Here is a 25,902-nt window from a genome sequence, read left to right on the forward strand (position 1 = left end):
ATTAAACCCGTGAAAGGATGATGATGAAGTGATGAATGTATGAAAATCATATATGAGAACTGCGGGGTGAAGAATTATGTGAAAGTAGATCATCGCAGTTATAGACGCTACTTGTTCTTTTCGCAACGTAGGTGCTAGGGTTATCCTAGCAGGCGAGTTAAGGCCCGGGGGTACTGCTCATATGGGCTGTATAGGTATGTGCCGCTGTGAAGGTAATGATATCCAAATAATTTTCTCTAGGATAGGGTTTATAAATCGGAGAGTTTAGGTCTAGAATAGGGTATCAATTTCCAGGAAAATGATCAATTGGTTGGAGATTTTAGTCTGAAAACCGCAAATTGCCACTCTAAAATATAAAAAAATATCAAATCGGCAAGTTTAAATTTACGCAACTCAGCTTAAAAGCTGCTATATGATTGGGGAGGATTTGGGGAGTTTAGTCTAGTATAGGGTATAGCAAAATTCAGCTGAACTAGCTCTGGTATAGGCTAAGGGTTCCAGGGTCCCAGCCGTACCGGGGTTACTTAGCTGTGGTTAACTAGTCTACGATGTCTATGACCAGTCTCTCTTTGTTCTTGGTCCGTCTAGCAAAACGCGCGAGACACGCAAATAACCAGGCGCATGACTGAAGGCGCAAGGGTAACCGCTACCTGCCCTGAAAACACGTGTAAAAAAGAAGAAATTTGCGAGTGCTAGGGTAACCCTTCTTGGAAAGGTAACAGTAACAAGCTAACAAGAAGAAGTGAAGTAAAGTTGGTACAATATATGTCCCATACATGACGTACGTACCGTTTCGTATGGCTGGAAGGACGATTTGTGCACACACAAAAAAATGGGGTTTCAAAAATATAAGTAACAAAATCACGAGTATAAAAGGCGAAAAAAAAAGAAGATTGAGCATCAGAAAAAGACTGAAACTGAGGATGAAACGGAAAAAGACTGAAACTGAGGATGAAACGGAAAACGAACCACACTGAAAAAAGGAAAATAAACAGACAACAACAACAACAACAACAACAGCAACAAAACACAACTACACACTGAGAATGCAAAAAATAATGTGTATCACGTGTGAAATTGTGCTTAGGGTCAACCAGTTTTCAATACTTATAGGAAAGTCCAGTCCTGTATTTTCGTTTTCCTTTTTTTCTCCAGCAATGCAGAGCGGAATTAAAATATCTACTTTCAATAATAAATTCCTTGTCGTCGAACAACAACATTAACACAGCAACAACACTCCTTTCGTTGTAAAACGAAATTAAGAGGTCATTTCAAAGGAATTACAAGAGTCAATAGAGTATTTGCCTTTTTTAAAAAAAATAAAATACTAAACGTCACTGGTAACATCTATAAACCTGAAGAAGGCTTGTCTGGCCAGTCAAAATATTGTCTGAAAAGTTGACTACGCGTTGTTTCAACTGGGAAGTTGGAGTTCTTGATGCTCTATTTCTTATTACTGAAAAGATATCCAGTTGACGGGTCTCCTTGTTTGACGCACTAGAGCGCGTTTTACGAGTACTCGAGAAACGCGAGACGAGTGCTGTGGAAGCTCCCGCGCGAGACTCACTCGCCAGAGGACTCGGTCCTAAGGAGAAACCAGTATGGCGACAGATCAGACTGAACACGTGTCATGCAAAAAGTTTAGCGATCGCACCGATCAGAGCCACCACTCTCCAGCGATCGCAGCGACAACGATCGCTGAGATAGAAAAAGTTCTATCTCAGCAACTGTTGTGGCTGTGATCGCTGGAGAGTGTTTTTTTTCATATGATCGCTATATGATCGCAGCGATCGATCGCTGAACTTTTTTTGTAGAAAAATATGAAATGGCAAACTGATCCTTACGGCAAGGCGATGAAGAAGTAAACAGAAGAATAAAACAAACAAAATATATATTTAAACAAATTGCCCAATATTTCGGTTTGAAAACAAACCTTCTTCAGGGGCTAAAAGAAAAATGAAAATAAAACTGAAAGTTCGTTACAAATAAGAATTTGAAAATGTGACAATAAAAACAATGGATTGTTATTGATATAGGAGACTAGGTGGTATCATATATCAGTGAGCTTCGTTACGTCTATTTATTCCAAGAGATGATAGTGTGTTCCCTTTGTGTATTAAATGCGCAGGTCGCCGTACACCAGCCATAAGCCTGATTTCTCATACAAAGTCTCTTATTTTCAAAGGTCGCCCGCCTAACGTAACGCGACACGCACCGGCTCGTCCACCACAAACGTCACGCGTCACCCTTTCCTCGTAACGTGAGCTTGGGCCACCTGTGAGGAAACTTGAATTCATTGCTGACTTTATTTATTTGGGCAGCGTTATTAGCCCGAAGGGGAGGGGGAGGGGGGAGGTATTTGGCCTATACGGGTATGTGCTGCTTAACAGGGTATAGTTTTCAGGGTCTTGAGTCTTAAACAGGGTATATAATTTCACTATTGAGCATCTTGAACAGGGTTTCTTTTTAGACCCGAAACATTAAACATGGTGTGAAGTTTGGCGGGGTGCAATATACGTGTGAAAAAAAGTTTTTAAAATAATCATATTTTGTTCTTTCAGTAATCTCAAAAACATCTTTTTGTATGTGACTCAAAAACAAATTAAATAAATATATTTTTTCGCCATATACTTTGTATTTTTTCTTTTATACTATCTCCTTAAAAAGGGCATTTGGGCTACTGTCTTAAACAGGGTCATTAAAAACAGTCTCTTGTAGGGTAGCAAAACGGATTTTGACTTAAACAAGGCCAGGGTTGGAAGGCCTTGGCGGTTCACCTACGCCCAACCTGCCCTCAAGTAACTTCCCCCCTCCCCCTCCCCCCGGGGGTTATTAGTAATGAAGATAGCTTTCGGGGAGATACCAATGAGGTAAGGCTGGGAAAGGGTTGATGGGTATTTAGTATACCCTAGCGACTCGACTAAAATCCAGGGCCCGGTTGTTCAAACGTTGGATAGCGCTATCCACTAGGTAAATAACTATCCAGTGGATAAGAACTTGGGAAACCAATTGCGCTATCCACTGGATAGAGATTTATCCATCGGATAGCGCTGTCCACCTTTTGAACAACTGGGACCAGCTGTCTAACAGCTGCATGAACTAGCTCGGGGTTTTTATGTGGCAGGAGAATTGGAAGGTGGCTGAGAAAGATGTGCGTTAAGATTAAGTTCCCAAAACGGCTAATGACGGGAGATCTATAACGAAGACCTGGAGAGAGCAGGCTGTCATTCTTAGTATGACAGCCTGTTTAAATTTCGCCGGGGTCAAAAAATTTTTTCTTTGATTCCTAGTTGACCTTGGTTATTCTCGATTTTCTTTCTAGATTCGATTCGCTGTATTTCTCACTTTCAGCACGGCCGTGCAAGTATACGATTGACGTTTCATTTCCTTCGCAAGAGTGCTTCGCGACTTGCACACTTGATTCACACAGTAAACTCCACCGTCTGGCCTGGGTTTAGCTCAATCAGTCAGGAGCCTATCAAATGATGGGCTTCTGAATCGGTAAAACGCTTCATGTATTAATCTGGGGTTTAGAGGATTCTGGTAGAGAGAACTGGAAAATGACGCCAGCGTGCAAATAACCTTGTCATCACTCAATAAAAACACACGCATGTGACAGGTATTTCACTAAACTGTACGTTTATTTCTCAAAGAGACTCCAATCCTGATCCAGAAATTGCCTCAACAAAGCTGTGTGAGAGTTGTCTGTACCTATAGTCGTTATGCATTTTGTTTCCGATTTGACAGAGTGCATCCCTATACAGATCAATATAAAAACAAGTCACAAGATTCAAACCCGCCCTTCTCTGCACATCTTCTAAGTTAAAACATCTCTCCATCGTAGTATATTTAATATTAAGTGCATGGCGTTCTTTAGGGAGAGAAGCGACGACCGGGAATACGTCTGCTGTTCGCAGGCTAGGCGTTCTTGGACTCATCGCGACGAGTGACACAAAAAACAGCATTGCTAATTTTATAAGGTATTATTTTACCTAGTTTTACTTCCTGTTAAGTTCTATTACCACTATTTATTTCTTACTTGATCTTTAAAACGGCTTAAAAGAAATTTATACTCATTTTAAGTTTCAAGAAAACTCATTCTTGCTTGCTAACGCAAGTTGTACGTTGTGCTGCGTAATAGTTTTTTTTTTTCTACCTTTTCTTAAGTTCAGATATTGAAGTTAAGTGCAATTTTTCCATTTTTTCTCTTGTTTGTTTCTTTAGTACAATGAAGCCTACTTAAATGAAATGATAGAATGTGTAATACTTTCCTTGCACCTTGTTTTTAGTCAGTGCCACAATAACGGACATTACAATTAGGTGTACCACTTAGATAGTACACATAATATGAACTGCAATTTCTCACAAAGATGTCTGTTGCCCAATGACAGCAGTTTGGCGAATAGTGAAAACACACCCGCCTGCTGACCTGACCGTCTGCTACTGTGGGGTGACCACCCTTCAACCAGCCTGTAACATCAGTGCTACACCTGTGGATAGGTGTACATGAAGTTGGCATTCTTGTGCCAGCTGACCCTTTAAAACGAAACCATCCAGGGCCGATACCGTTGTCACATTTAACAGGGTGTCTTCCATAAGTTATCTTCCTGTCAGCATTGTTCAGTCTCGTGTAATTTTGACATTCTGACATAAAAAAGACGATAGTTAAAATGATCAAACTTGAAGAAGCTGGGAAGCGTTGGATAACTTTGCGGTTAAAATGTTCTACAACGCTTGTTCCAAGCGGCGAGGAGCGAGTAGAAAGGGCTGCTTTCGCAGGCTGACGCGAGATGAAGAGCTGCTTTGCCGCTTGCTTGCGCGTTCTCTCTCGTTCGTTTCGCTGACCAACAGAAATGGACAGCTTAGAAACCATATTTCTCAAGGGCCTGATACGCAGGCTACTGCAGTACTCAATTATAGCGCCAGATATTAATTTTGCTCGTCGATGTCATTTAATTTCCCTGGACTTTCAAGAGAAAATCTTTTTAGACTGCAACAGGATAATTCTTTTTATATCCATCGAACAGAAATATTTACAATGCGGAGAGTCTTGGCGATGCCACTGTGTTTTTTTTTTACCGGTTTCTACACCAGTTTTTAAATGTCTGTTTAAGCGGTTCAGTTTTTGTTGTTGTTGTTGTTGTTGTTGTTGTTGTCTGTTGTTTATTTCGAGTCAGCTACCGAGTACAACCCCTGAAAAATTTCGTTGTCATGACGATAAACACGATCAACTGTTAACTGATCAACTGTTGTTGAAGCTTGTTAAGCGATTGCAGCCATTAAATGAAGGTGTTTATGACGCTAGCCTATTGTGCTTTTTCATCGTCTCCTTTAAAAGATGCTACGATGAGGACCTTTTGAGGTTTTTCTTCATTTCTGTTGAAGTTTAAACCTTTTGACGAGTTTTTTCCCTTCCAAAAGGTGATTGCAAATATCTCTCTGTGGGTTGTTAGTAAACCCCGTAACCGCGTAACGAGAAACAGCGTAACGAGTTTTTAATTTTTTTTCCGAAATCCGATTTCTCCAAACTATTGAGTGAGAAAAATGATTTTAATTGCATCGTTTAGTCCTAAAAAAGATATCCTCACTTTGCCTCTTCGACGAGGGACACATACGTTTACGTTTGCGAAGGGGAAATGTTCAGAGAAAAAAAAAACGACAACGGTTAGGAGCTAATGCACAGAAAAATCGGGCAAACCGTGGCCACAGCTTAAAACCTAACCTATCTTCATTTTCAGTTTATAATAATGTTTTAATGATTTATAACACTGTTGACGTTTAATTTCAAAATGCGACGGAGTTTCACTGTGGGAATTATTCATGATTAATCTGCAACACAGCCGTACTTTGTGTGGTCCGTACTTTGTGTGGGGCGAGAGCGAGAGAACGCCTGTAAACATTGTTAAAAAAGGGTCGTTCCGGTATACTGGATTCCAGTATACCCTCTTATTGGTCGATTATGACACCATCTGTTACCACTCGAGCACTGGTAACATTGATGAGGAATGCGATATGGGGGGAGAGAGACATTTGTTATCGAATAACGCGGACATCGAAGCTACTATAAACAATGCAAACGAGCATTTTCTGTATGAAGAATCTTTTCGTGAAGAGCAGAAAATTTGCGAAGGCCTGAGGGTCAAAACTAGTGGGGTAGGGAGAGGGCTGTTTTGACACAACCCCTTCAGTAAGCAGCAGTGTTCAGTACAGGCTTTGACTGGCAGCTACCTTGGTCTTAATTTGCCCTAGTCAGCTAAATCAGGCTTCTGCTGAGAATGATTATCATGATAATTGCAGAGCTTAGTGGGAGGTGCAGACAGTCACCCATTGTCCTGGGTGGGGAGGGTCAAAGTCTTGGTTCCAAGGACACACTTAGCATAGGACCTTTAGACACTCACTGAAGCCGTGTTTTCATAAATACAGACAGATATATATATATATATATATATATATATATATATATATATATATACGCTAACCCAAACTGTTTTTCTTTCCCCTTCAGATTTCGAGTTACTGGGGTTCCCTTTGTAAACTTACTAGTCTGCGTGCCTTGTACAACGGCTTTACGTGCCGGACCCAGTGAATTATTATTTCTCCTTTTTCCTTTGAAGCTCAATTACAATCATATAAAAAGCCTATAAATTCTGTCCTTCTGAACTTGAGTGCTAGTGGCATGATGGTTCACGGCTCTCGCTTCAAATTGTGCGGTTTTTATCTCCTTTTGGCCAGTGCTACTACGGAGTTCAGTGATATCAAACTGAGTTTAGCCCCTCCAGAGCCACGTTAAGACTCTCGGGAGCTTTAGACTCCGCATTCTCACAATATTTGGTATACCTATTTCCTTAGCAGTCACGATCTCCTCCCATAAAGTAATTTCCCGTGATGTGGTAGCAGGTGTGCATTGCGGGCAAATACGTATACCCATCAAGGCCGAAAGCCAAGGCGGTTAACAGCCTCCGGTTAGCCGTGAACTCTTTCACTATATCTTTTTAGTTTACTCATGTATAAACAGATAAACTGCTGCATGTTACCTAAAGAAGAGGTTGCTATTTTGAATTAAATGCCTATTGAATGAGGCTGGGTATGAAATTATGAATATATGAAAATCATATATGTGATGAACTGCGGAGTAAAAAAATTATTTTGAAGGAAGATCATCGCAGTAAAACACGCAACTTTTGCAGTTGCAAAAGGAAAGCCTGAAAAAAATTCAGGCTTGTACGGGATTCGAATCCGTAACGTTCAAGAACCGGCGAGGGAGCCCCTGGGATGCTCTTTTACTCTTGACAAACCAGTTCCACGACTCATTCGAGTGCTTGTCTCTAATTGGGCACAAAAACTATTATTGTGCCCAGTGAATCGGAGGCCAGAATCTATCGCGCTGCTTTACCTGCCATGCAAACTCGACTATTCGCCGCACCGAGTGTCTGGCTCGAGTAGGAAAGCTTTCTTCGAGAAGATTTTTCAGTGAAAATGGGGCACAAAAAAGTCAAAGAAATTCAACAATTTTTGTAGCATGTTAGCCAAACAAAACAAAACGAAAAATGCACCAACCGAAGTAATCAGACTGTGGACTGATCGCAAAGACATTCGTAAACACCAGAGTACTTCTAGGCTTGTTCATTACAACTCTGCACGTTTACTCTACCAGTTTCGTTCGATCCCATGTGTCACGAAGGAGAATAGACCTTTTTACCGATACGGCGGCCATATTGAATTAATTCGATTTAAGGAGTATTGTAGGATGCTCAGGGGGCATGAGCACATTCCGTTTGTATTTTCGAGCGCTTCTCGGGACATTTTTTCTTAAAGTTTACTTAGAATATGATTGTTATGGGAAAAAAGATCCTTGTGCCGTGTTTTGATGTATATAATGACTGCCCTTTTCCCGCGAAATATACAGTGAAAGACCATATTTCTAATACTAAACTAGACAAAGGCGATCATTATTACATCCAAACACGGCACAAGGATCTTTTTTCCCATTACAATCTTATTCTAAGTAAACGTTAAGAGAAAAAAGGCCCGAAAAGCGCTCGAAAATACAAACGAAATGCGCTCATACCCCCTGGGCATCCTATAAATCGAATTAATTCACTACGGCCGCCGTATCGGTAAAAAGGTCTATTAATGTTTAACAACAAAATTAAGCTTACATAATTTACTTTCAAGGGCGAAGAAATTTCTCCTGCAGTCGTGCCTGACAAGTATGCCGAGCAAGCGTAACTCAGAACAGCCACTCTCACGATTTCGCATGAACATCATCCTAGAAGTGTTCTGGTACTGTTTACGAATTTAACTTCGATAAGTCCACAGCCTGATTTCTTTAATTTATGCATTTTTTGGGATTTCCGTATAACGCTATACATTTTTTAGATCACTCGGGAATAAACAACTAGGCTGCCGGGCCTGGAAATTAGATTGATCAAAGGGATATTTGCTTGGAAAAGAGGCTGCTTGGGCAATATACCGTCGAATCGATGGTACATTTCTTGTCCCAAATTTGGTCAACGCAAGCTGGTTTTGAATAAATAACACTGGACAATATGCCATCTTATATGGCTACAATAGTACTCGCGCTCTGATTGCCTGCTGAGTGGGCATGATTTTTCTTGTAATGACGGGGCATTATGAAATTTTTTCTTGGCTCGACGCTTTTTGAGTTGTGAGTAAAAGGTACGAGCGCGAGGACGAAAACAACAAAAAAAATTTCCTCCACAGTAGAATGATCTTTTGTACCCATTTCATTCCCATGCTTCTATCACAAGAATATTTTTGCTAAGGGTCGAACGACGAAGTGGTTTATGTCAGTCGGACCTTTGAAAGTTTGTTGTACCCGATTCAGTGCAATTGTAATATATTGCACGTTTATCGTGAAGCTACTTTATCTCTCGAAGAAAACTTGATCAAGAAGCCCTTGATGATCCACGTTTTCTTTTTGTATTAACTATAGCATGAGTTTATGCCAGCCATTTGACCTTTGTCGTTACGTTTCACTTACTCTTCTGAGTCTTCCTCAAGTCGTGACCGAAAATCTTACTCTCACATTTTCTATGGAGTACTGAAGTCTATGTGTTATCTTAGCTTTTGTTTTGTGGTGAGGGTATTGTTCAGTTCTCTTCTCTGCAACACCAAGAAATCACTGTTATCTTAACGCACCAGTCACACCCAGTGATGTAAGAGTTAGTCTGCTGATCTCCAAACCACTGCCTTAAAATATCCCCATACACTAATAAATTTTAGGATACAGAATTAAAGCCAGAAAAAGTGAGAAGCCTAAACAGTTGTTAAAGGCTGGTTACATGTGCGACATCAGCATAAGCACAATCTAACCGGAGTACTGCAGAGCACAAAGAAGTTTCCACGCTAGATAAGGAAACGGTAAAATACGTAGGACAATAAACTACAGGCGCTCGTAAAAGTTTACGCCACAAAATAAATCGAAAGGGAGAGAAACGTGGGGATTCGTGACGAGCGGCACATTCACTTAAGTAAACTGGTGCGATACAAGAAAACGGAAGTTTAATGTTCCATTCTCTTGTGTTTCAATGCGCCTTGGCTTGAGTTGTCCCTGGTAGCGTTCTGAAGTATTTTTGGCTTGCAGGAGACAACTAATAACCCAAACTTATGAAAACTACTTACCGCTTGCAATTAAGTGCTGGCAGTTTTTACCGTCTCCACTGAAATGCTGGTCACATGAACAGCTGTAGGATCCAATGGTGTTTGTACATGAAGCGAACTTGTGACAGCTGTGTAAGCCGCTGGTGCATTCATCAACATCTACGGATTGAGATTTAGTATCAATATCTTTTTAATGTCGATTCTACCTTGTAGTTACTTCGCTGTTTTGTAAGAGCATCTTGTGATGCAAGAACATTGGAAATATTAAGTTATCGTTCCGTGTCAGAAAAGTATTAAATGTGCATTGGAAACTAAGTAAGCGATTGACGCAACATATAAAAAGATGGGGGATAGTGCATTAAAAATCCAGAAACTAAGACATGTTTAGCAAGACGACGCAGATGACTTTATGTAGGTTTTTGAACTGCTTTTTTAAATTTCGTTTTACATAGAACCTAGTTCAGTGGTACGGTTTGAGTTTATAAAATTGCAACAAATATCAACTCCACATAATCAGTCCTATACCAGTAAATACGTTCTATGTAATAGATAGGAATATCAATCAGTCAACTATAAGATCATTTTTCGCAATTTTTGTTATTTTTTTTACCCACGAAGTACTTAGAAGTTCTTAAAAACTCGTTTAGACGTGTCTGCGCGTCACTTATTATGAGGTGGAATTTCGAAGTGTTGGTTTTTTAGGAGAGGAGAAAACCGTAGTGCCAAGGAGAAAAAACTCTCGGAGCAAAGGACAGAACCGACAACAAAATCAACCCATACATGGTGTCAACGCTGGGATTTGAATGCGGGCCACATTCGTGGGTTGAACTTGCTCCACTATTGAAAAATCAAACCTAGTGAATAATACTGATGCAAAACTTTCTTTCTAATTTGTAATTTTCAATAGTGACATCGACATTGTCCTTGTTAGTAATATCGTAAATAAAGCAGTTAGTCTCTTTGCCAAAAAAAATCACTTTTGAAGTTATAAAATTTGACAAAATATCATTTTCACCAAAACGCTCGAAATGCAGTCTCAGACAACCCTCTTTCGCTCTAGAGACTTCGCCTCTAGCCACGTGTTGTCCGTACTTCTCCTTGGATCGCTCCCCCTTCCCCTTCGCGTACAGTAGGGAGTTTAAGATACGGCGACTACGGACTACGACTACGGTTAAACATGCTACTGCGCATGATCAAAACCATGTGACTGTTCATTTTTACCGCGTAGTCCTGCGGCTACGGTGAGTTGTTGAGCTGTTTCGCGTAGTCGGCACTACGGAGAACGTTTTGCTCGTATTTTGCCGTCTCGGTAATTCAAGAATCTCGTCTTTTCGTAAAAAAGTTTTCAATTCACCTGCTTTAAGTGAGAGGCAAGCGAAATATGTAAGTTGTGTCTAATTTCTGCTCAGATTTACGCTTTTAATCCACTGTTGTGACTACATTTTTATCTAGTAGCCTGCGTGGCTGGCGGTATTGTGTGGGTGCGAGATTAAAGTTTTGGCGGCGGAGCCGTGTTCCAAAAAAAAGGAGTAGGGACGAGGCGGTTGAAATACCGCCTGCCAGAAAACCCCGGTATTTTGAATGGTCCACACACCAGTGTGCGGGGAAACGGATTGGTCGAGGGCCATACATATGTCAATCATGTTAGATGAGCCTTCGCGTATATTTCCCAATTTAGGGAGCAGATGGCAAACTGGAGAAGACGTACATGTAAAGTGATTGTGATTCCCGCTTTAGAAAGAGCATAATTGATGACCAAATTGCCGAAATGGCGTCTTTTAACTTCACAGCGCTGGAATTGTCTTAATTTAGCCGTAAGAAACAAAGGTCAAAGAAAATTAAAACACTTTACAACTGCATCTGAGATCAAATCCTAGCAGGAACACCTACAGAAGAATAAACCACCGGAAATGGTTGCTCAGTATGCATGTAACAAACCAGCTTCATGACCTTTCAATGTTAAGCCTAGTGTTGCAAAAAAAGATTTACTCAGTCAGAGTTTAGAATGATACATGCACTGTGTAGTGCTAGTAACCTTCGAGCGAGAGCCGAGAAAATAAAAAAAACCTCTGCTCAAGCAAACTCACAAGGTCACGTTTCACATTGTCACGAGCTTAGGAGTCGTGTTTAGCCTGTCAACGCTTATTTCTAGACTGTCTCGGGCGAAAATAATCGGAAGTTTCAAACTGCAGGTTTCTCTTTGATTGGCTGATTTAATTGGGATCAGCTAACGTGACAAAAAGTGGGCGGCATTCGAAAAATCATGGTTCTCTGGCAGGCGGTATTTCTCGCGGCTTCGCCGCTCGTGACGGCTCCGCCGTCAAATCTCACTCGACTATATTACAACGGCTCCGCTGCCAAATCTCACTCGACTACTACAAAATACCGCCAGCTACGCAGGCTATTTATCTAGCTAAGCTCATATTTAAATAAGCTTAGCTGTTTATACGCAGAGTTCAGATTGACGGCCGAGGAAAAGAGAAATCATGCAGGTAATTTACTTTCTCTTCGCACTTGAAAAGTTTCAATGTTTGTTCGAACTGATTAGTGTGTCTTTCTACTTGTGTAACCTTTGTTTATGCGAGTTTTTGTATCGCGCCATTTGCTAAATGAGAATGATGTAAACATCTTCGAGACAATCGAAACTCGGCATTTCAATACTTCAAACTACATCAGATCAGTAGTCGGAGAAGTCCATCTTCTAAATCTAATAAATGAGCAATTACTATTTCTGTCTATTTCTTTAATATTTGACATAAGTATTCATGGGCGAAAAAAATAAAACCTGTGTAACCAAAACTTTGTTTACCAATTTCACCCGACGTAATTGCTTCCTTCAAGTATGGAAGAATTTGTTCATTGTTCTAAAGATAAGATCACACGCAAAACTGACTTGCATTTTTGTGAACTGTGATGAAAACAAGAAAATCTTTGCGTGTTGCTTCCCTCTCCGCCTCTTCTCTCGTAGTCTACTGTCTGTAGTGCAATCGTTCGTAGTCCGTAGTCTCCGTATCTTAAACTCCCTAGTAATAAAACATGGCTACGGGGCTGAAGATTTAACAAACACTTTAGCGTCTACTTTTTATGTAAGGTTAAGGTTTTTGCTATCAGGGTTTTTGTTACAAGATTACCTGTGCAATTAAAGCCATTTCCAAAATATCCTGGTTTGCATGTACAATTGTAAGAGCCTCGGACAAGTGAGTCTGTTAACAAGTTCACAAGCCCCCTATCAGATATAATATCATGTTGGAACTATTCAAAGAACCCCTAAACATGTAACATACACCTTAATTAATGGAACTCGAAAACATTTATTAAATAGAAATGCTTTCCTATCAGGTTATTCAGGGATATAAGCTGGGGGTTTTTGCTTCCTTATATTACCTGTGCAGTTAACGCCGTTTCCGGTAAATCCTGGTTTGCATGTACAAATGTAGGAGCCTTTAGTGTTGTTACAGAAAGCATGCGAGTCACACTGATGCTTTCCTGTGTCACACTCGTGTATGTCTGCAAAATAGTAAATAAAATTGTATTTAGAATAATCTAATTTTTACTGAATGATTCCTTCAATCATCTGTTGAAATCTTTCGTAGAAAATCATTTTAATGATTACCGTTTTCTTTGATTGCGTGCCACAATAATTTAAGTGACTAAGCCAGACGACACACCACTTCATGGAAAAACTAAGGGTTTGCTCGTTATGTCCATCCCTACCGACCCACAAAAGGAAAATGTGTTTTCTCTGTGTACCTCCTTTATTAATTCCCAGATGAACGTAAATGTCCATACGCAGCCTGAAATGTCATTTATCTCCAGCCCATAACCCGTAAAGGGCGTGGGGAAGAGAGACGCACCACCCACGGATTAGGGGGTGGAGACGTGTGACATTTTAGACTAGGCCATAGGCGGTTTTCCTGGTAACGCTGGCTTATCAGGCGCATACAAAGAAAATTAACGATATCGTCTGATTTTCACACTCACTGAATTGAAATTCCAGAAGCGTGGATAACCACGATCAGACATCTACTACACAGTTGCGAATTAGTACCACTGCGGACCGCATCGTTGGTGGAAAACCCACCAACCATAAATGAAGCTCGTCAGTGCTAATCACTAGCAGCTACGGGGGAACTATTACACAACCCACATTCGACACAATCGCCTAATGAAGACCAGAAGCAGGCAGTTTGAAAGATCTTCAATGAATAACTAAGTAACGACTATTATATATCGTGAGATAAACGATAAACTAGTCTGCGAGCTGGCTCACTTGTGCGAATTTGGGGTTGTCTTGGCGGTGGAACCACCAGCGCAACCTGGAAAGAAGGATGGGACGAGGAAAAGCGAGCCTGCAGACGAGCTAAGTTTCTATTTTTAATTTCACCCCTTAAGAGATTTCAAGTACTATCTAAGAGGAACAAAAAAAATGTCAACAAAAATGACAGAAAGTTGCATGAGGAGATTTTGCGGCAGCTGGCAAAATATAGTCATGGAAAAAAGGGAAAAAAGCAGCGACAAAACCTGCAAATCCAGAAAATGATAGTTGCAGAATATGCAAATATTTTTTGACGTTAAGTATGGAATTGGAGAATCGCTCTATTCTTCATATCGCCGGTTTCGCCGGCTCCCGCTGACGGCACCGCCGTACTAATACACCCCAGACTCGGACAACTGAGTCTGTTCACAAGTTCACAAGCCCCCTATCAGATATGCTATCATGCTGGAACCATTCAAAGAACCCCTAAACATGTAACATAAACCTTAATTAATGGAACTCGAAAACATTTATTAAATAGAAATGCTTTCCTATCAGGTTATTCGGGGATATAAGCTGGGGGTTTTTGCTTCCTTATATTACCTGTGCAGTTAACGCCGTTTCCGGTAAATCCTGGTTTGCATGTACAAATGTAGGAGCCTTTAGTGTTGTTACAGAAAGCATTGGAGTCGCAGTGATGCTTTCCTGTCTCGCACTCTTTGATGTCTGCAAAATAGTAAAAAGAATGCATTGATTTATTTAGAAGAATATAATTTTTGCTGAATGATTTCCTTCAGTCGTCTGTTCAAATGTTTCTTCCTTTAGTTTTGTTAGCCCACCCACACTCGACACAATCGCATATAAACATATGAAGACTAGAAGTACGCAGTTTAAAACGTCGTTAATGAATATCTAAGTAACGACTATCCCCAGATGAACGATAAACCAGTCTTTTTTTGTTTAATATCACCCCTTAAGAGGTGTCAAAATCTTGTCCAACAGGGACAAACAAGCAAAATGTCAACAAAAATAATAGAAAGTTGCACGAGGAGATTTTTGCGGCATATAGCAAAATATAGTCATAGAAAAAAAAGAAAATTAAAGCCGTGACAAAAACCTCGAATCCAGCTATTGATAGTTGCCGAATATGCAAATATTTTTTTCAACGTTTAATCGCCTTTTTCTTATCTTCGGATTCGCCAGCTCCCGCCGACGGCTGCATCGCCGCCTTAATACTAGCCTGCGTGGCAGGCGTTTGAAAGGAAAGGGAAAGGGGGTTTTGGGCCCGAGGGAAACGCGAGCCTAAAACTCCCTTTCCCTTCCCTTTCAAACGCCTGCCACGCAGGCTACCTTAATACATAACCCTCAAACTCACTTAAGTGAGCCTGTTCGTATGCCAACGATAAACAAGCCGCCTATCACGTACTATCATGTTGGAAATATTTTATAGAACCCTTAAAGATAAAACATACACCTTAGTTAATGGAACTCGAAAACATTTGTTGAATAGAAATGCTTTTATATGAGGTCATTCACGCTTCTTTATTTTACCTGTGCAGTTAACGCCGTTTCCGGTATATCCTGGTTTGCATGTACAAATGTAAGAGCCTTTAGTGTTGTTACAGCAAGCATTGGAGTCGCAGTGATGCTTTCCTGTCTCACACTCGTTGATGTCTGCAAAATATTAAAAAGAATGCATTGATTTACTTAGAAGAATATCATTTTTTTCTGAACGATTCCTTCAGTCGTCTGTTTAAATCTTTGGTAGAAAATCATTTTGATGTTTACCGTTTTTCTTTGATTGCTTGCCACAATAAGGGAAGTGGCAAGGCCAGACGACACACCATGGCCACTTCATAGGAAAACTGATCGCTTGTTAGTTAATTGCTTCGCTACGTATTTACAAAAGGGACATGTGTTTCTTCTGTATACTCGCTCCTTTATTAATCCCTGGATCATGAACGTAAATGTCTATACGTATTCTGAAATGTCATTCTTCCCTTCCTTCTAACCCGTGAAGGGCGCGGGAGAGAGAGATGCGCCCCCAGGGTCAGGGGGTTGAGATGTGTGACATTTTCAGACCAGTTCATAATTTTTCTGGCAATGCAGGTTTATTAGGCGCATACAAAACATTAATGGTATCGTCTTATTTCCACACTCCTTTTTTCATTTTCAGACTTTAAACCCATCAGGCCCACACAACAGTAGTGTTTTGTATAGCTCCACCCTTCAGTAGGTCGCCGTTTATTACACTTGTTTTGACTACTTTCTTTAGGTCCTGTTGAGCTAAATTTCGACAAGCAAAACATGGCCTTGAAACAGCGACATAGTGCAGCAGAAATGGCGACAAACGACCCAAAGATGGGTTGAAACTGCGACAGCAACGGAGAATAAAAGCATAAATACAGTAGTGAAATCCCAACAGCGACATGGCTTCCTCCTCAATACGAGAAACAACAGGTTTTGAAATTCATACTCTGGACATACGTAACCCCCCTTGGAGGGCCTATTTCTTATGATGATTAAACTCGTAGGTAACACAATAATATATGGTAATGTTATGGGTGCTCAAGGAAAATATTTTAAAGGGAGATAGAAGATAGTACAAGTTGTATTATTTGTATACAGTAAACGGCGTGAAACTCTACATTTGGAGCCCAGAGATTATATAGTCCCCGAGAAACAAATAGGATCGAGGTTTCTGTGGTAATAGTTTTTTGCTAAATGAAAAATTTTTTTGATGGTTTTCAAGAATAACGGCCCTAACAAAACAAAAACAAGCAAGGTGACCCGATCTTTTTATTGCATTTTTTCAATGTCCTATACATGGCTATCAATTGTGCCAAGTTTGCGCATTGTCACTTTGTTACCTTTACGACTAACTATTTTAAAACAATTTACCCTTCTATTTAGAATCTAGCGGTTTCCTCGTCGGACGATCGACCAGTGTTTCGCCGAAAAGCCTTAAGCAAAAATAATTATCTAATTCATGGATGCAAATTCTCTGTATAAAAACGTCCGTTATGTGTAGTTGTCATCAAATTTGGCCACATCATGCCAATGTAATGTCTTTTCCACATTGGAGGCTAACGGTAAACGCCAAAGTCTCATACGTTACATTATTTTCTTATATTATACGGGATTTAAATTAATTCCTGAGGACTATATCAACTACATTGCCAGAGAAAACCAGCCAGCAGATAATAACTCTTTTCTTTCTTCTAAAAGAAATTTGCCGCGTATAAAGTACAGAAAGTTGTGTGATTTCGTTTTCAGCCGGGTACGTCTTTCACTCTTCTCCTAGACTGTCTATCGTATTTAAGGAACAAGAACAGTTTCGACCTACCCATTTCGCATTTTTCTCCTCTCCACTGCGGACTGCATGAACAAGCAAACGCATCTTTCCCTTCGTCGAACAAACAAGAACCTCCGTTAAGGCATCCAGCCATTAGGCAGCCCTGAGGAAAATGTTCATATGTCACTTCGGTAAGCTAAAATGATATACATCGTTTTCCATCGACTTCCTACAGCTTTATACACCAGAAAGGCGATGTTTTAGCCACTCTTTCTCGGGCAGGGGAGGGCGATTTACTACCTACAGATTCTTGCAGGTAGCGAGACTGATCGCTCAACATTTTTAAGTGCACAAATCAAATCTAATGTTGAACATAAAAATTCCACTCATAAATTGCCGTCTCTACGTTCGTCTTTTTTTAACATTTACGGTTGTTTACACTCTATACTTCTCTTAACTTTATTTTCAAGACATGTAAGTCTCTTGTTAGGGAACAAAACATTGCCTTCGATAATGATTTTGCGGAACTGAAAAATTTGGGAAAGGAAAACATGGCTCGCTCCCATACGAAACATATGACTGAAATGCGAGTGCTAACTAGTGCTCTTTTACAACAACTCAACTTTACCGTTTTACCAATTTTTTATTTTTTTTACTTAGCTTCGCTTGAACAGTTGTTGCCTTAGCCTCGGTACAGGAGTCTATTTCTTCTTGCAAGCGGAAATTAGGCTCATCTGCAAGCGCACACCCTTGTTGTCTGAGCAATGAAAATTCAAAACTTTTCTTACCTTAAGAAACATTGAAAACGTTGTGCCTGGATTATCAGTGAGCTTGATGTCATCGTCAGTTGTAGAGAACTCATGCTTGTTCAGTTCACAATTGCCCGAGGACTCTTTGAAGTTAGAAGAGGTACACCAAGAATGTCTTAAACATGCTTGACTGCACGACATTTCATCCGTAGAATCGATTTTCTTGACAACATAGCCATGTAAACGCTTGTTCTCTTGCGTTTTGATGTAGGCAGACCTAGAGTCTTCTTCGACTGCTAAAACTGCGCCAACGACGAAGCAGAAAATGAGTGAGGAAATCATGTTACTTATCTCTGCAATATTACAGCATTGTTTTCGTGAACAGTGTGTGTCTAGGTAAAGGAAGTTCTCGCGTAAAATTTGTAGGTTTCATAAATATATATTACATAATTTTGTATATAGCAAGTTAATTAATACTTTGAGCTCGATTGACGCGTGTCCAGCAGAGTGATTGACTTGTCCTGCCAATGTAGAGGATAGGAAAATATTAAAAAGCTCGTTGCCGTTTTGGCGAACAATCAATGTTGAAAACGCCTAGGCCGATTGAGGACATCGGAATTCACAAAATTTGTCTCTTGTTGAATGGTGAATATTAATACTTTGCTGTTGAAAAGAAGTGAAGCTTTTCTCAACCGCAGCACTGCGAAGTCTAACAGGGCATTCTGATAAAACGCTTTCATAGAGGGTCCACAATAGGTTTGGCGGGATGCGGATTTGGCTATTTTTTGTGGTGATACGCGGGATGCGAGCTCAAAACAGGAGCGGGAAGCGGGAATTTTGAAAGCGAGTGGGAGCAGGATTTCCTATTTTTATGAGCTTGGGATGTGGGAAACGTAAAGGGAATTTAGTTTTGTCCTGACCACACCGCGTTGACTGACAAAAATGGCTCTTTTGCATGTCTGCAGTCCGCCTCTGAGGTTAAGGTATGACAGCTATGAGTATCGAAGAAAGTGAAGCTTATTACCTTTTTCCGGCATTTCTATTTTCATCGTTTTCGTCAGTGTCCAAATGTCAGAGGTTGGAACTCCTATTCATTTTCAATAAAAGTCCTGCATGTTTTGTCTTGAGAGACTTCAACGAGTACAGCTGCTGTTTTCTTCTTTTAAGTGTTATGCAACCAGGCAAGATTTGTTTAAGCTAGGGTGGCGCATAGTTGGTAAGCACAAGCAGCAGAATTTGTCAAATCATGTTCTCAATTGGTCCTCCTATCTTAGGTTGAACAATCGTAACGCCACGAGGACGCTACAGATCATCATTAGAATTAGGGACCTTCCAAGACAGCACTGCCAACGTTCTCGATGCGGTAACACACCCTATCAGGATCAGCAACTCCACAGATTTTAGTTATTTCAAGAGTCAGTTGACAAAGCACCTTAAAACTAAGACAAGGCTGCTTTCTTAGTTACTTTTATTATAGCATTTTACCGGAACTTTGAAGTTTTTTTGTTTTGTCATCATTTTATTGATCACGATAATTTTTCTGAGGTTAGTTATAGTGTTGTGGTTAGCTTTAGGTGAACAGCTGCCATATTTTTAGTTTATGGATCTCCTGTGAATAAACCAGTATTATTATCGTTATTTCAAATTGAAAAGAGCTTTAATCAGAATTTCAAAGCCCGTCCAGGATCAAAGTAGACAATTTCTTTTTTGTGCGGATGCGGCGGGACAAAAAAACATTCTCAACAAAAAAAAATAAATGCTAATCAGTAATGGTGTTGTTGAGAACCTTAAACATAAAGCTGCCTATTTCGTGAAGGTTAGTCTTCTATAACGTCTATTTCAATATTCAAGGAAGATCGGGATTCGTACATAAAAACAGGCAGGCAGGAAAGCGGGATTAAGAAGAAAAAATAGGCGGGAAGGCGGGATTTGAGAACCCCTATTGTGGACCCTCTTCATAATGGTCGCATATCAAAAAGTTAATCTCTAAAAATTGCGAAATGTTAATTACCCAACGGTTATTACAAACACGCATTTTAAATTAAGTTACCACCCGACGTAGAATTAACATAGCAAAGAGGATGTTTTCATGTAAATTTACGTTTGGTTAATGTTTAGCCCTCATTTACTGTATAGTTAAAATTTAACGAAAGTTTGTAACTGAGGTGTCTGTCCAAGCAAAGGTAATGGAAACGCAGAAATTTCTAAACTATGTTTCGGTTGATAAGTTGCTGAGGTCAACTATGAACATCGGTAAATAGTTTTATCTTTAGCAGCAAGAATAAAGATATATTGTTTAATAACTTTCAGTCCCAAAAAATATAGTTCTTAACATCAATTAACAAGCGGCACCTGAACGTCCCACATATTAAACAAATTGGTAGTCTCATTCGGAAACTAACGGCGTTATTCTGACAGCAATTAGCCGCCCGCCGCCCGATGAGGGGACACAAATTGCCTGAACTGTAAGTATCCTGGAGAGTCCCATACAATTTACTGTAACGTCGTTACAGTAAATTGTATGGGACTTTTGGAGCACGGTCTATACTTGTCATCAAGTTCTAATAAATGCGCCTCAATTTTCGCGAGAACAATGAGGCTTGTGTTTATATACCGTCGTCTGGTTCTCAGCAGCACGCACTTTGGAAACGAGATAATTTAAAATTACTTGACTCGATAGTCATGATGAAGACTCTAGTTGGAAGAAAATATTATTCTTCCCGGCGCCATTTTGCGAAAACGCGAGGCGCAATACGGACATATTCAGTTTCTTCCAAAGCTGTAATCCCGGGGCTGTAATGCCGTCACAACTAAAATAAATAAAGTTTACATCGCCAAACAAAAAAAAAGGACAGTGCTGACCAAAGTGAAATTATTCTTTTCGACGAATACATTTTTTTCGCTCGCTGCGAATTAAGCCGCAAAAACAAAAATGAAAAACAAAACCGGATCGAAAACATAAATGAAATCACCAAAAAAACGTCTTTGGAGAGTCGTAGGGATTTCATTAGATAACCTTCGAAAATTGTACATGAATGGAACGGTCATCTAGAAATTTTCAGCCTTCCTCAAGCTATAGAAAATTCTAGGCAATTTTTGCCTCTCCGAACAGATATTTCAGAGAAAACAGTCGTTGGGTGCCCCTAAATAAATACAAGCTCGCTGTTCCAAAACCTCACACCGAATTTTATAAAAGAAGCCTTTCTCGTAGCGGAAATGTGTTGTGGAACAGCTTGACTTTAAAGGTGCGGCTATTGACATCCCTTTATGTTTTTAAAGGAAAATGAAAAAACCTTAATTTAGAGATATGTAATATTTTCACATGGCCTCTTTGTAAAGCATGCTTTTATTATTACAGTTAGTTTAGTACCTGAACGAAATACCATGTACAAATAACGTTACCTTACATCTGTGATGTGCGTATGTTTGTAGACAATATACTTCCTCTGGCTATCAATAGTGTGTGTTAAAACAATGTATCTAGCGATAAAGAAGTAGTCGAATAGCCATGCATATTGTACCATCACAAAGTTTTATGGAAAAAGTATTGCTATCTGATGTACACCTATTACAGCCTATGTTTGTAAGCTCTGCTATAAGAACACTGGGTTACACTGCACTCATGGGTGCGCTACCTAAAGTGCTGCCTAGTTTTTGTTAGCTCTACCTAGAGAATCACTGGGTTACACTACACTCATGGGTGAGCCACCTAAAGTGCAGCCTAAGTTTGTTAGCTGTACCTAAAGAATCACTGGGTTACAATACACTCATGAGTGCGCCACCTTAAGTGCAGCCTATGTGTAGCTCTACCTACAGAATCACCTAAAGTACAGCCTATTTTTGTAAGCTCTACCTAAAGAATCACTGGGTTACACTGCACTCACGGGTGCGCCACCTAAAGTGCAGCCTAAGTTTGTTAGCTGTACCTAAAGAATCACTGGGTTACACTACACTCATGGGTGCGCCACCTTAAGTGCAGCCTATGTTTGTTAGCTCTACCTAAAGAATCACTGGGTTACACTGCACTCATGGGTGCGCCACCTAAAGTGCAGCGTATTTTTTTTAGCTCTACCTAAAGAATCACTGGGTTACACTGCACACATGGGTGCGCCACCTAAAGTGCAGCCTATGTTTTTTAGTCTACCTAAAGAATCACTGCGTAACACTGTACTCACGGGGCCTAAAGCTTGCGTTTGGCTCGCCCTCTCTTCAAAGAAAAAAAACTACAGTCCGTTTCGTCAAAAATCAAGCTTTTTTCCCTAAATGTTACACCATATGTTGCCAAATAGACGTTAAAAATTTCTCCATAATAGAACAGTTTTTTTGCTAGGGTTAAACAAGTTTGGCTTTCATGAGTTTCAATACAAAGCTGCAAAGCTCTATAAGAAATTATCAACATAATTACATAGCACACAAACATTGTCATCTAACTCCTAGCACGTAGCCGGAATAAGCCAAGTAATGAAGCATATAGCGAAAAATCGTCTTCAAATGGTCTCGATAACTAAATTATACTTAATTTTGCGAAAGAAACTTTTGTTTGTATCCTGTGTTACCCATCGAAAAAGCGAGGAGTTCTCGCATAACATTAGGTATAACCGAGGTTATACTCACGGGTTTCACGAGTTCTATGCTCTATTTTTCGCAAGGAAACAAACTTCAGTTCTTACCTTACAGTTGTCGGTTCTTTTACTTTGCATTCGACAACAAATTAAAGGCGAGCAAAGCGATGAAATCCGGCACTCTTCTCTTATAAATAGCAAGCCGCACGAAGTAAAATCCACCGATATGCACTGCATTCTCACTACAAATATAAATATAAATAGAAAATGCCGTGGAGAAAAAACGACGAGGAAGAAAGAATGCCAGATCTTCGCCTCGGCAATGTATTCCAGCTACCAAGCCGGCGTATCGCCAGAAGGTGGACTCGAAGTGGGACAAACCTTGTGATTTTTTTAGAAGCCCTTTGCGCGCAAACCAATTTATTCCGGCGCGAAATGAAGATTAACAAAATGTATACTGAAACCTAACACACGACAAAAAAATTTTCGCACTTTCGAGGTGCGCGACATATTAAATGGCATTAAGTCGGATTAGCTGCCCGCGAAGAAAACATCTCTGGATTGTACTTCCAGTAAAAGCCATTTGTGTCTCTTGCCAACAGAGATGTTTTAAAATTCATCATAGTTTTAATTTAGCAGTCAGTTCGTCTTTACTGCAAATACCGCTGGATCGTTTAAGGTCAACTTAATTTCACTTACGATTATGCCGCGAATACCGCCATCTCTGGCAAGGTCTGGCAAGGTGCGAAAATACAAGGCTCTATACAAATTAGTACATTTTCAAAAAATTACTAATAGCGAGTTAATAACAGTAAAAAGGGCAATGGATAAAAACAACTGCAACAACAATGAAACAGTTTTTAAAATTGACCTGGACATCTTATAGTGTTATTTATTTTATAAAGGAGGATAGAAAACGCAATTGCTTGAAATGTCAATTTTGCCCGTCTGTCGTATCAGTTAACGTAAAACAAGGCGCACGCCCATTCTATCAATGAATTAATTCCTTCGAAATTGAATCGTTTTCGATATCGGATCCATTTCAGTATTCATTTCAGTATTGCAGGTGTAACGAGCAGTACACACCACGTAGTTAGGAAGATTCTGGTGGCTCATGATAGAAATTTTATCCACAAAAGTCTAAAAGATTTTTTTAGTCTGAAGGACTAAAGAAGATGTATTAATCGAGCGACAGCGCTAGCGAGGTCAATACCTCAAGGCCTGACGAGGTTCTAAATAAAAAATTCACTCCGTATTACACAATGTCATGCAGAAATGCAATGTGATACCAGTAGTAACTAGTATATAATTTTATTTTCATATATTTTTCTTTTATTAACGAATATGAGGCCGCTTAGACTGGTTGTAACGCCCCAGTTAAGAAAAACAAGTGACTGGTCATTCTTTGGTAGTTTGAAAATATCTCATTAAGAGAAACAAGATTTTGCCTCCAATTCGACAGCTGATTTATATACTTCCAAAACGTACCCGGCATGATGTTATTCCGGCCCTATTAAAAATCGTTGTATTTTTCGGAAAAGAACTGAACCCGCTTAAGTTTTCCATCATACGTAAGTTGACTGTGCGGTAGTTTTTTGTAATCGAATGGACTTCTTTCGTTTTCTTAAATTTGACTATCCGAAAACACTTTTTAGAAAGAAGATGCGTGGGTGTCCTATGTTTAAGTGAGCGGAATCGCTCCAGGTGGAGAAAAGTTATAACAAATGAAACAAATAATCCGAATAAGTCCTTTCAATTTATCTTTAAATTTGTTTACTATTTTTCGTAAGGAATTATTCTTCGCCCATGTTATTTCTAATACCAAATTCAGTAAAAAATAAGAAGGCAAATAGTTTTGTTTGTTATTGATCTCAGCACAAGCGTTCAATTTTACTTCATCCATCGACTGGCTTTGCTGATTTGGAGGGAAAAGCAGGAAAGAACTGAAGGAAAAACTGTATGCACATATGCAGAAGCGCAGTGTTTATAGTTTTATAACATGTGCACTGTGTCGTTTTTACTCCTGTCGACCTTTTTCTCGTTAAACGAGAGACCAACAGACATCAATCTTACCCTCTGTGCTTCAAGCGAACACCAACGAATTTTATTTTGAGTGGTTAGTTTGAAATGTTTTAACTGGAATTAACTAGAGCAAATAGATCTATCTTTTTTTTTTTAATCTCATTCAATTTTTGGCATATTTGTTGAATTTTGTTGCCTATTTTCATACGGGTAAATTTGGGAAAGAAGTAATAACAGGCGAGCTTTCGACATTTTTAGCCCCCACCCTGAGTACTCGTTTTGACAAGATATTATTAAAAACTCATTAATTCAATGTTCCCCATAGCTATTACCCAAGGAGATCGTGATAACCGTTTTCTGTTTGTGAGAAAATTTTTACTAACAGCGAGTATAATACCATGTAAACTCACGCAGCAAACGAGTATTAAACTGAAAGTCAATAGACTTCAGTTCAATTAAACATTTTGGCAAAACTACAGAGAGATGAAAAGAAGGGAGGCCTTATTTTAGATATAGCTAATTAAAAACCGCGTTACTGGCACGCTAACAGTGAAAGACAGATATTAACTTTTGTTATAAAGAAAAATTATGTATGAAATAACAGATCAGAATCTTTAGAGGTTTCTCTTTCTGTAACTCAAATTGTTCTATCTATCGGATATTTTGCTATCGATCGATCAGATCCTTAAAAACACTGTTTCCTACTACTTTAAAAAGCTTACGAAAATTCAGACAATTCATTCAAAAAAAAAAAACAAAAAACGTCGTGACGCTAATTGAGTGCATGGAAGATACAGCTGGCCCGTCGATCAATTTCTCAGGTTTACTGAATAGACCATTTTACAGATACGGCGGCCATTTTGAATTTATCAAATTTATGGAGTATTTTCGCGCGCTTTTCGGGCAAAAAGAGAACTTTAATGTATATCTCTCGGGAAAAAAGGCGATCATTATTACATCCAAACACGGCACAGCGATCTTTTTTTACCATTACAATCTTTTTCTAGGAAGACTTAAAGAAAAATTGGCCCGAAAAGCGCGCGTAACTACTGAAGCGAGTATATCGGATCGTTCTCATGCCCCCTGGGAATCCCATAATACTCCTTAAATCCAATTAATTCAATATGGCCGCCGTATCGGTAAAAAGGTCTATTGTGTTTCGTATTTTCATGAGGTGAGTTCAGGACATTTCATGTCCCCTCCCCCACCCCTAACCCCCAAGTAGACCTTTTGTTAAAATTTCCAAAGAGTACTGAGCGTTTCTTTGAAGTTAGATCAACTTTCTGGGAAAGCACTTTAGCTATTATCCAAGATCATGGTAAACATTTTCTGTTTGTAAGAGTATTTGACAAATTAACCAGCTGTGAGTGCATTTGTATCTAAAATCGCCAAGCA

At 39.6% G+C, this 25,902-nt stretch overlaps 2 protein-coding genes across 2 annotated transcripts in view; both read right to left on the reverse strand.

Annotated features, from left to right (window-relative positions):
- LOC140946860 (uncharacterized) overlaps positions 1-18,979 on the reverse strand; it is a 30,079-nt gene extending 11,100 nt beyond the window's left edge. Inside the window, exons 1-4 of the mRNA XM_073395965.1 lie at positions 18,948-18,979; positions 17,963-18,225; positions 17,226-17,337; positions 15,431-15,553 (exon numbers count right to left, since the gene is read on the reverse strand). Coding sequence (XP_073252066.1) covers positions 15,431-15,553; positions 17,226-17,337; positions 17,963-18,225; positions 18,948-18,972 — 523 coding nt within the window. The 5' untranslated portion in view covers positions 18,973-18,979. The remainder of the gene's footprint in view (positions 1-15,430; positions 15,554-17,225; positions 17,338-17,962; positions 18,226-18,947) is intronic.
- On the reverse strand, positions 4,286-14,630 carry LOC140946587 (uncharacterized). The gene is made up of 4 exons (XM_073395707.1): positions 14,483-14,630; positions 13,009-13,131; positions 9,646-9,783; positions 4,286-4,644 (listed from the first exon to the last, which is right to left on the reverse strand). Exons 1-4 carry the CDS (start codon positions 14,628-14,630, stop codon positions 4,286-4,288), a joined length of 768 nt encoding a protein of 255 aa, XP_073251808.1.
- Positions 18,980-25,902: the final 6,923 nt, after the last annotated feature.

This window comes from Porites lutea, chromosome 8 (genome assembly GCF_958299795.1).
Source record: "Porites lutea chromosome 8, jaPorLute2.1, whole genome shotgun sequence".
NCBI lineage: Eukaryota > Metazoa > Cnidaria > Anthozoa > Scleractinia > Poritidae > Porites > Porites lutea.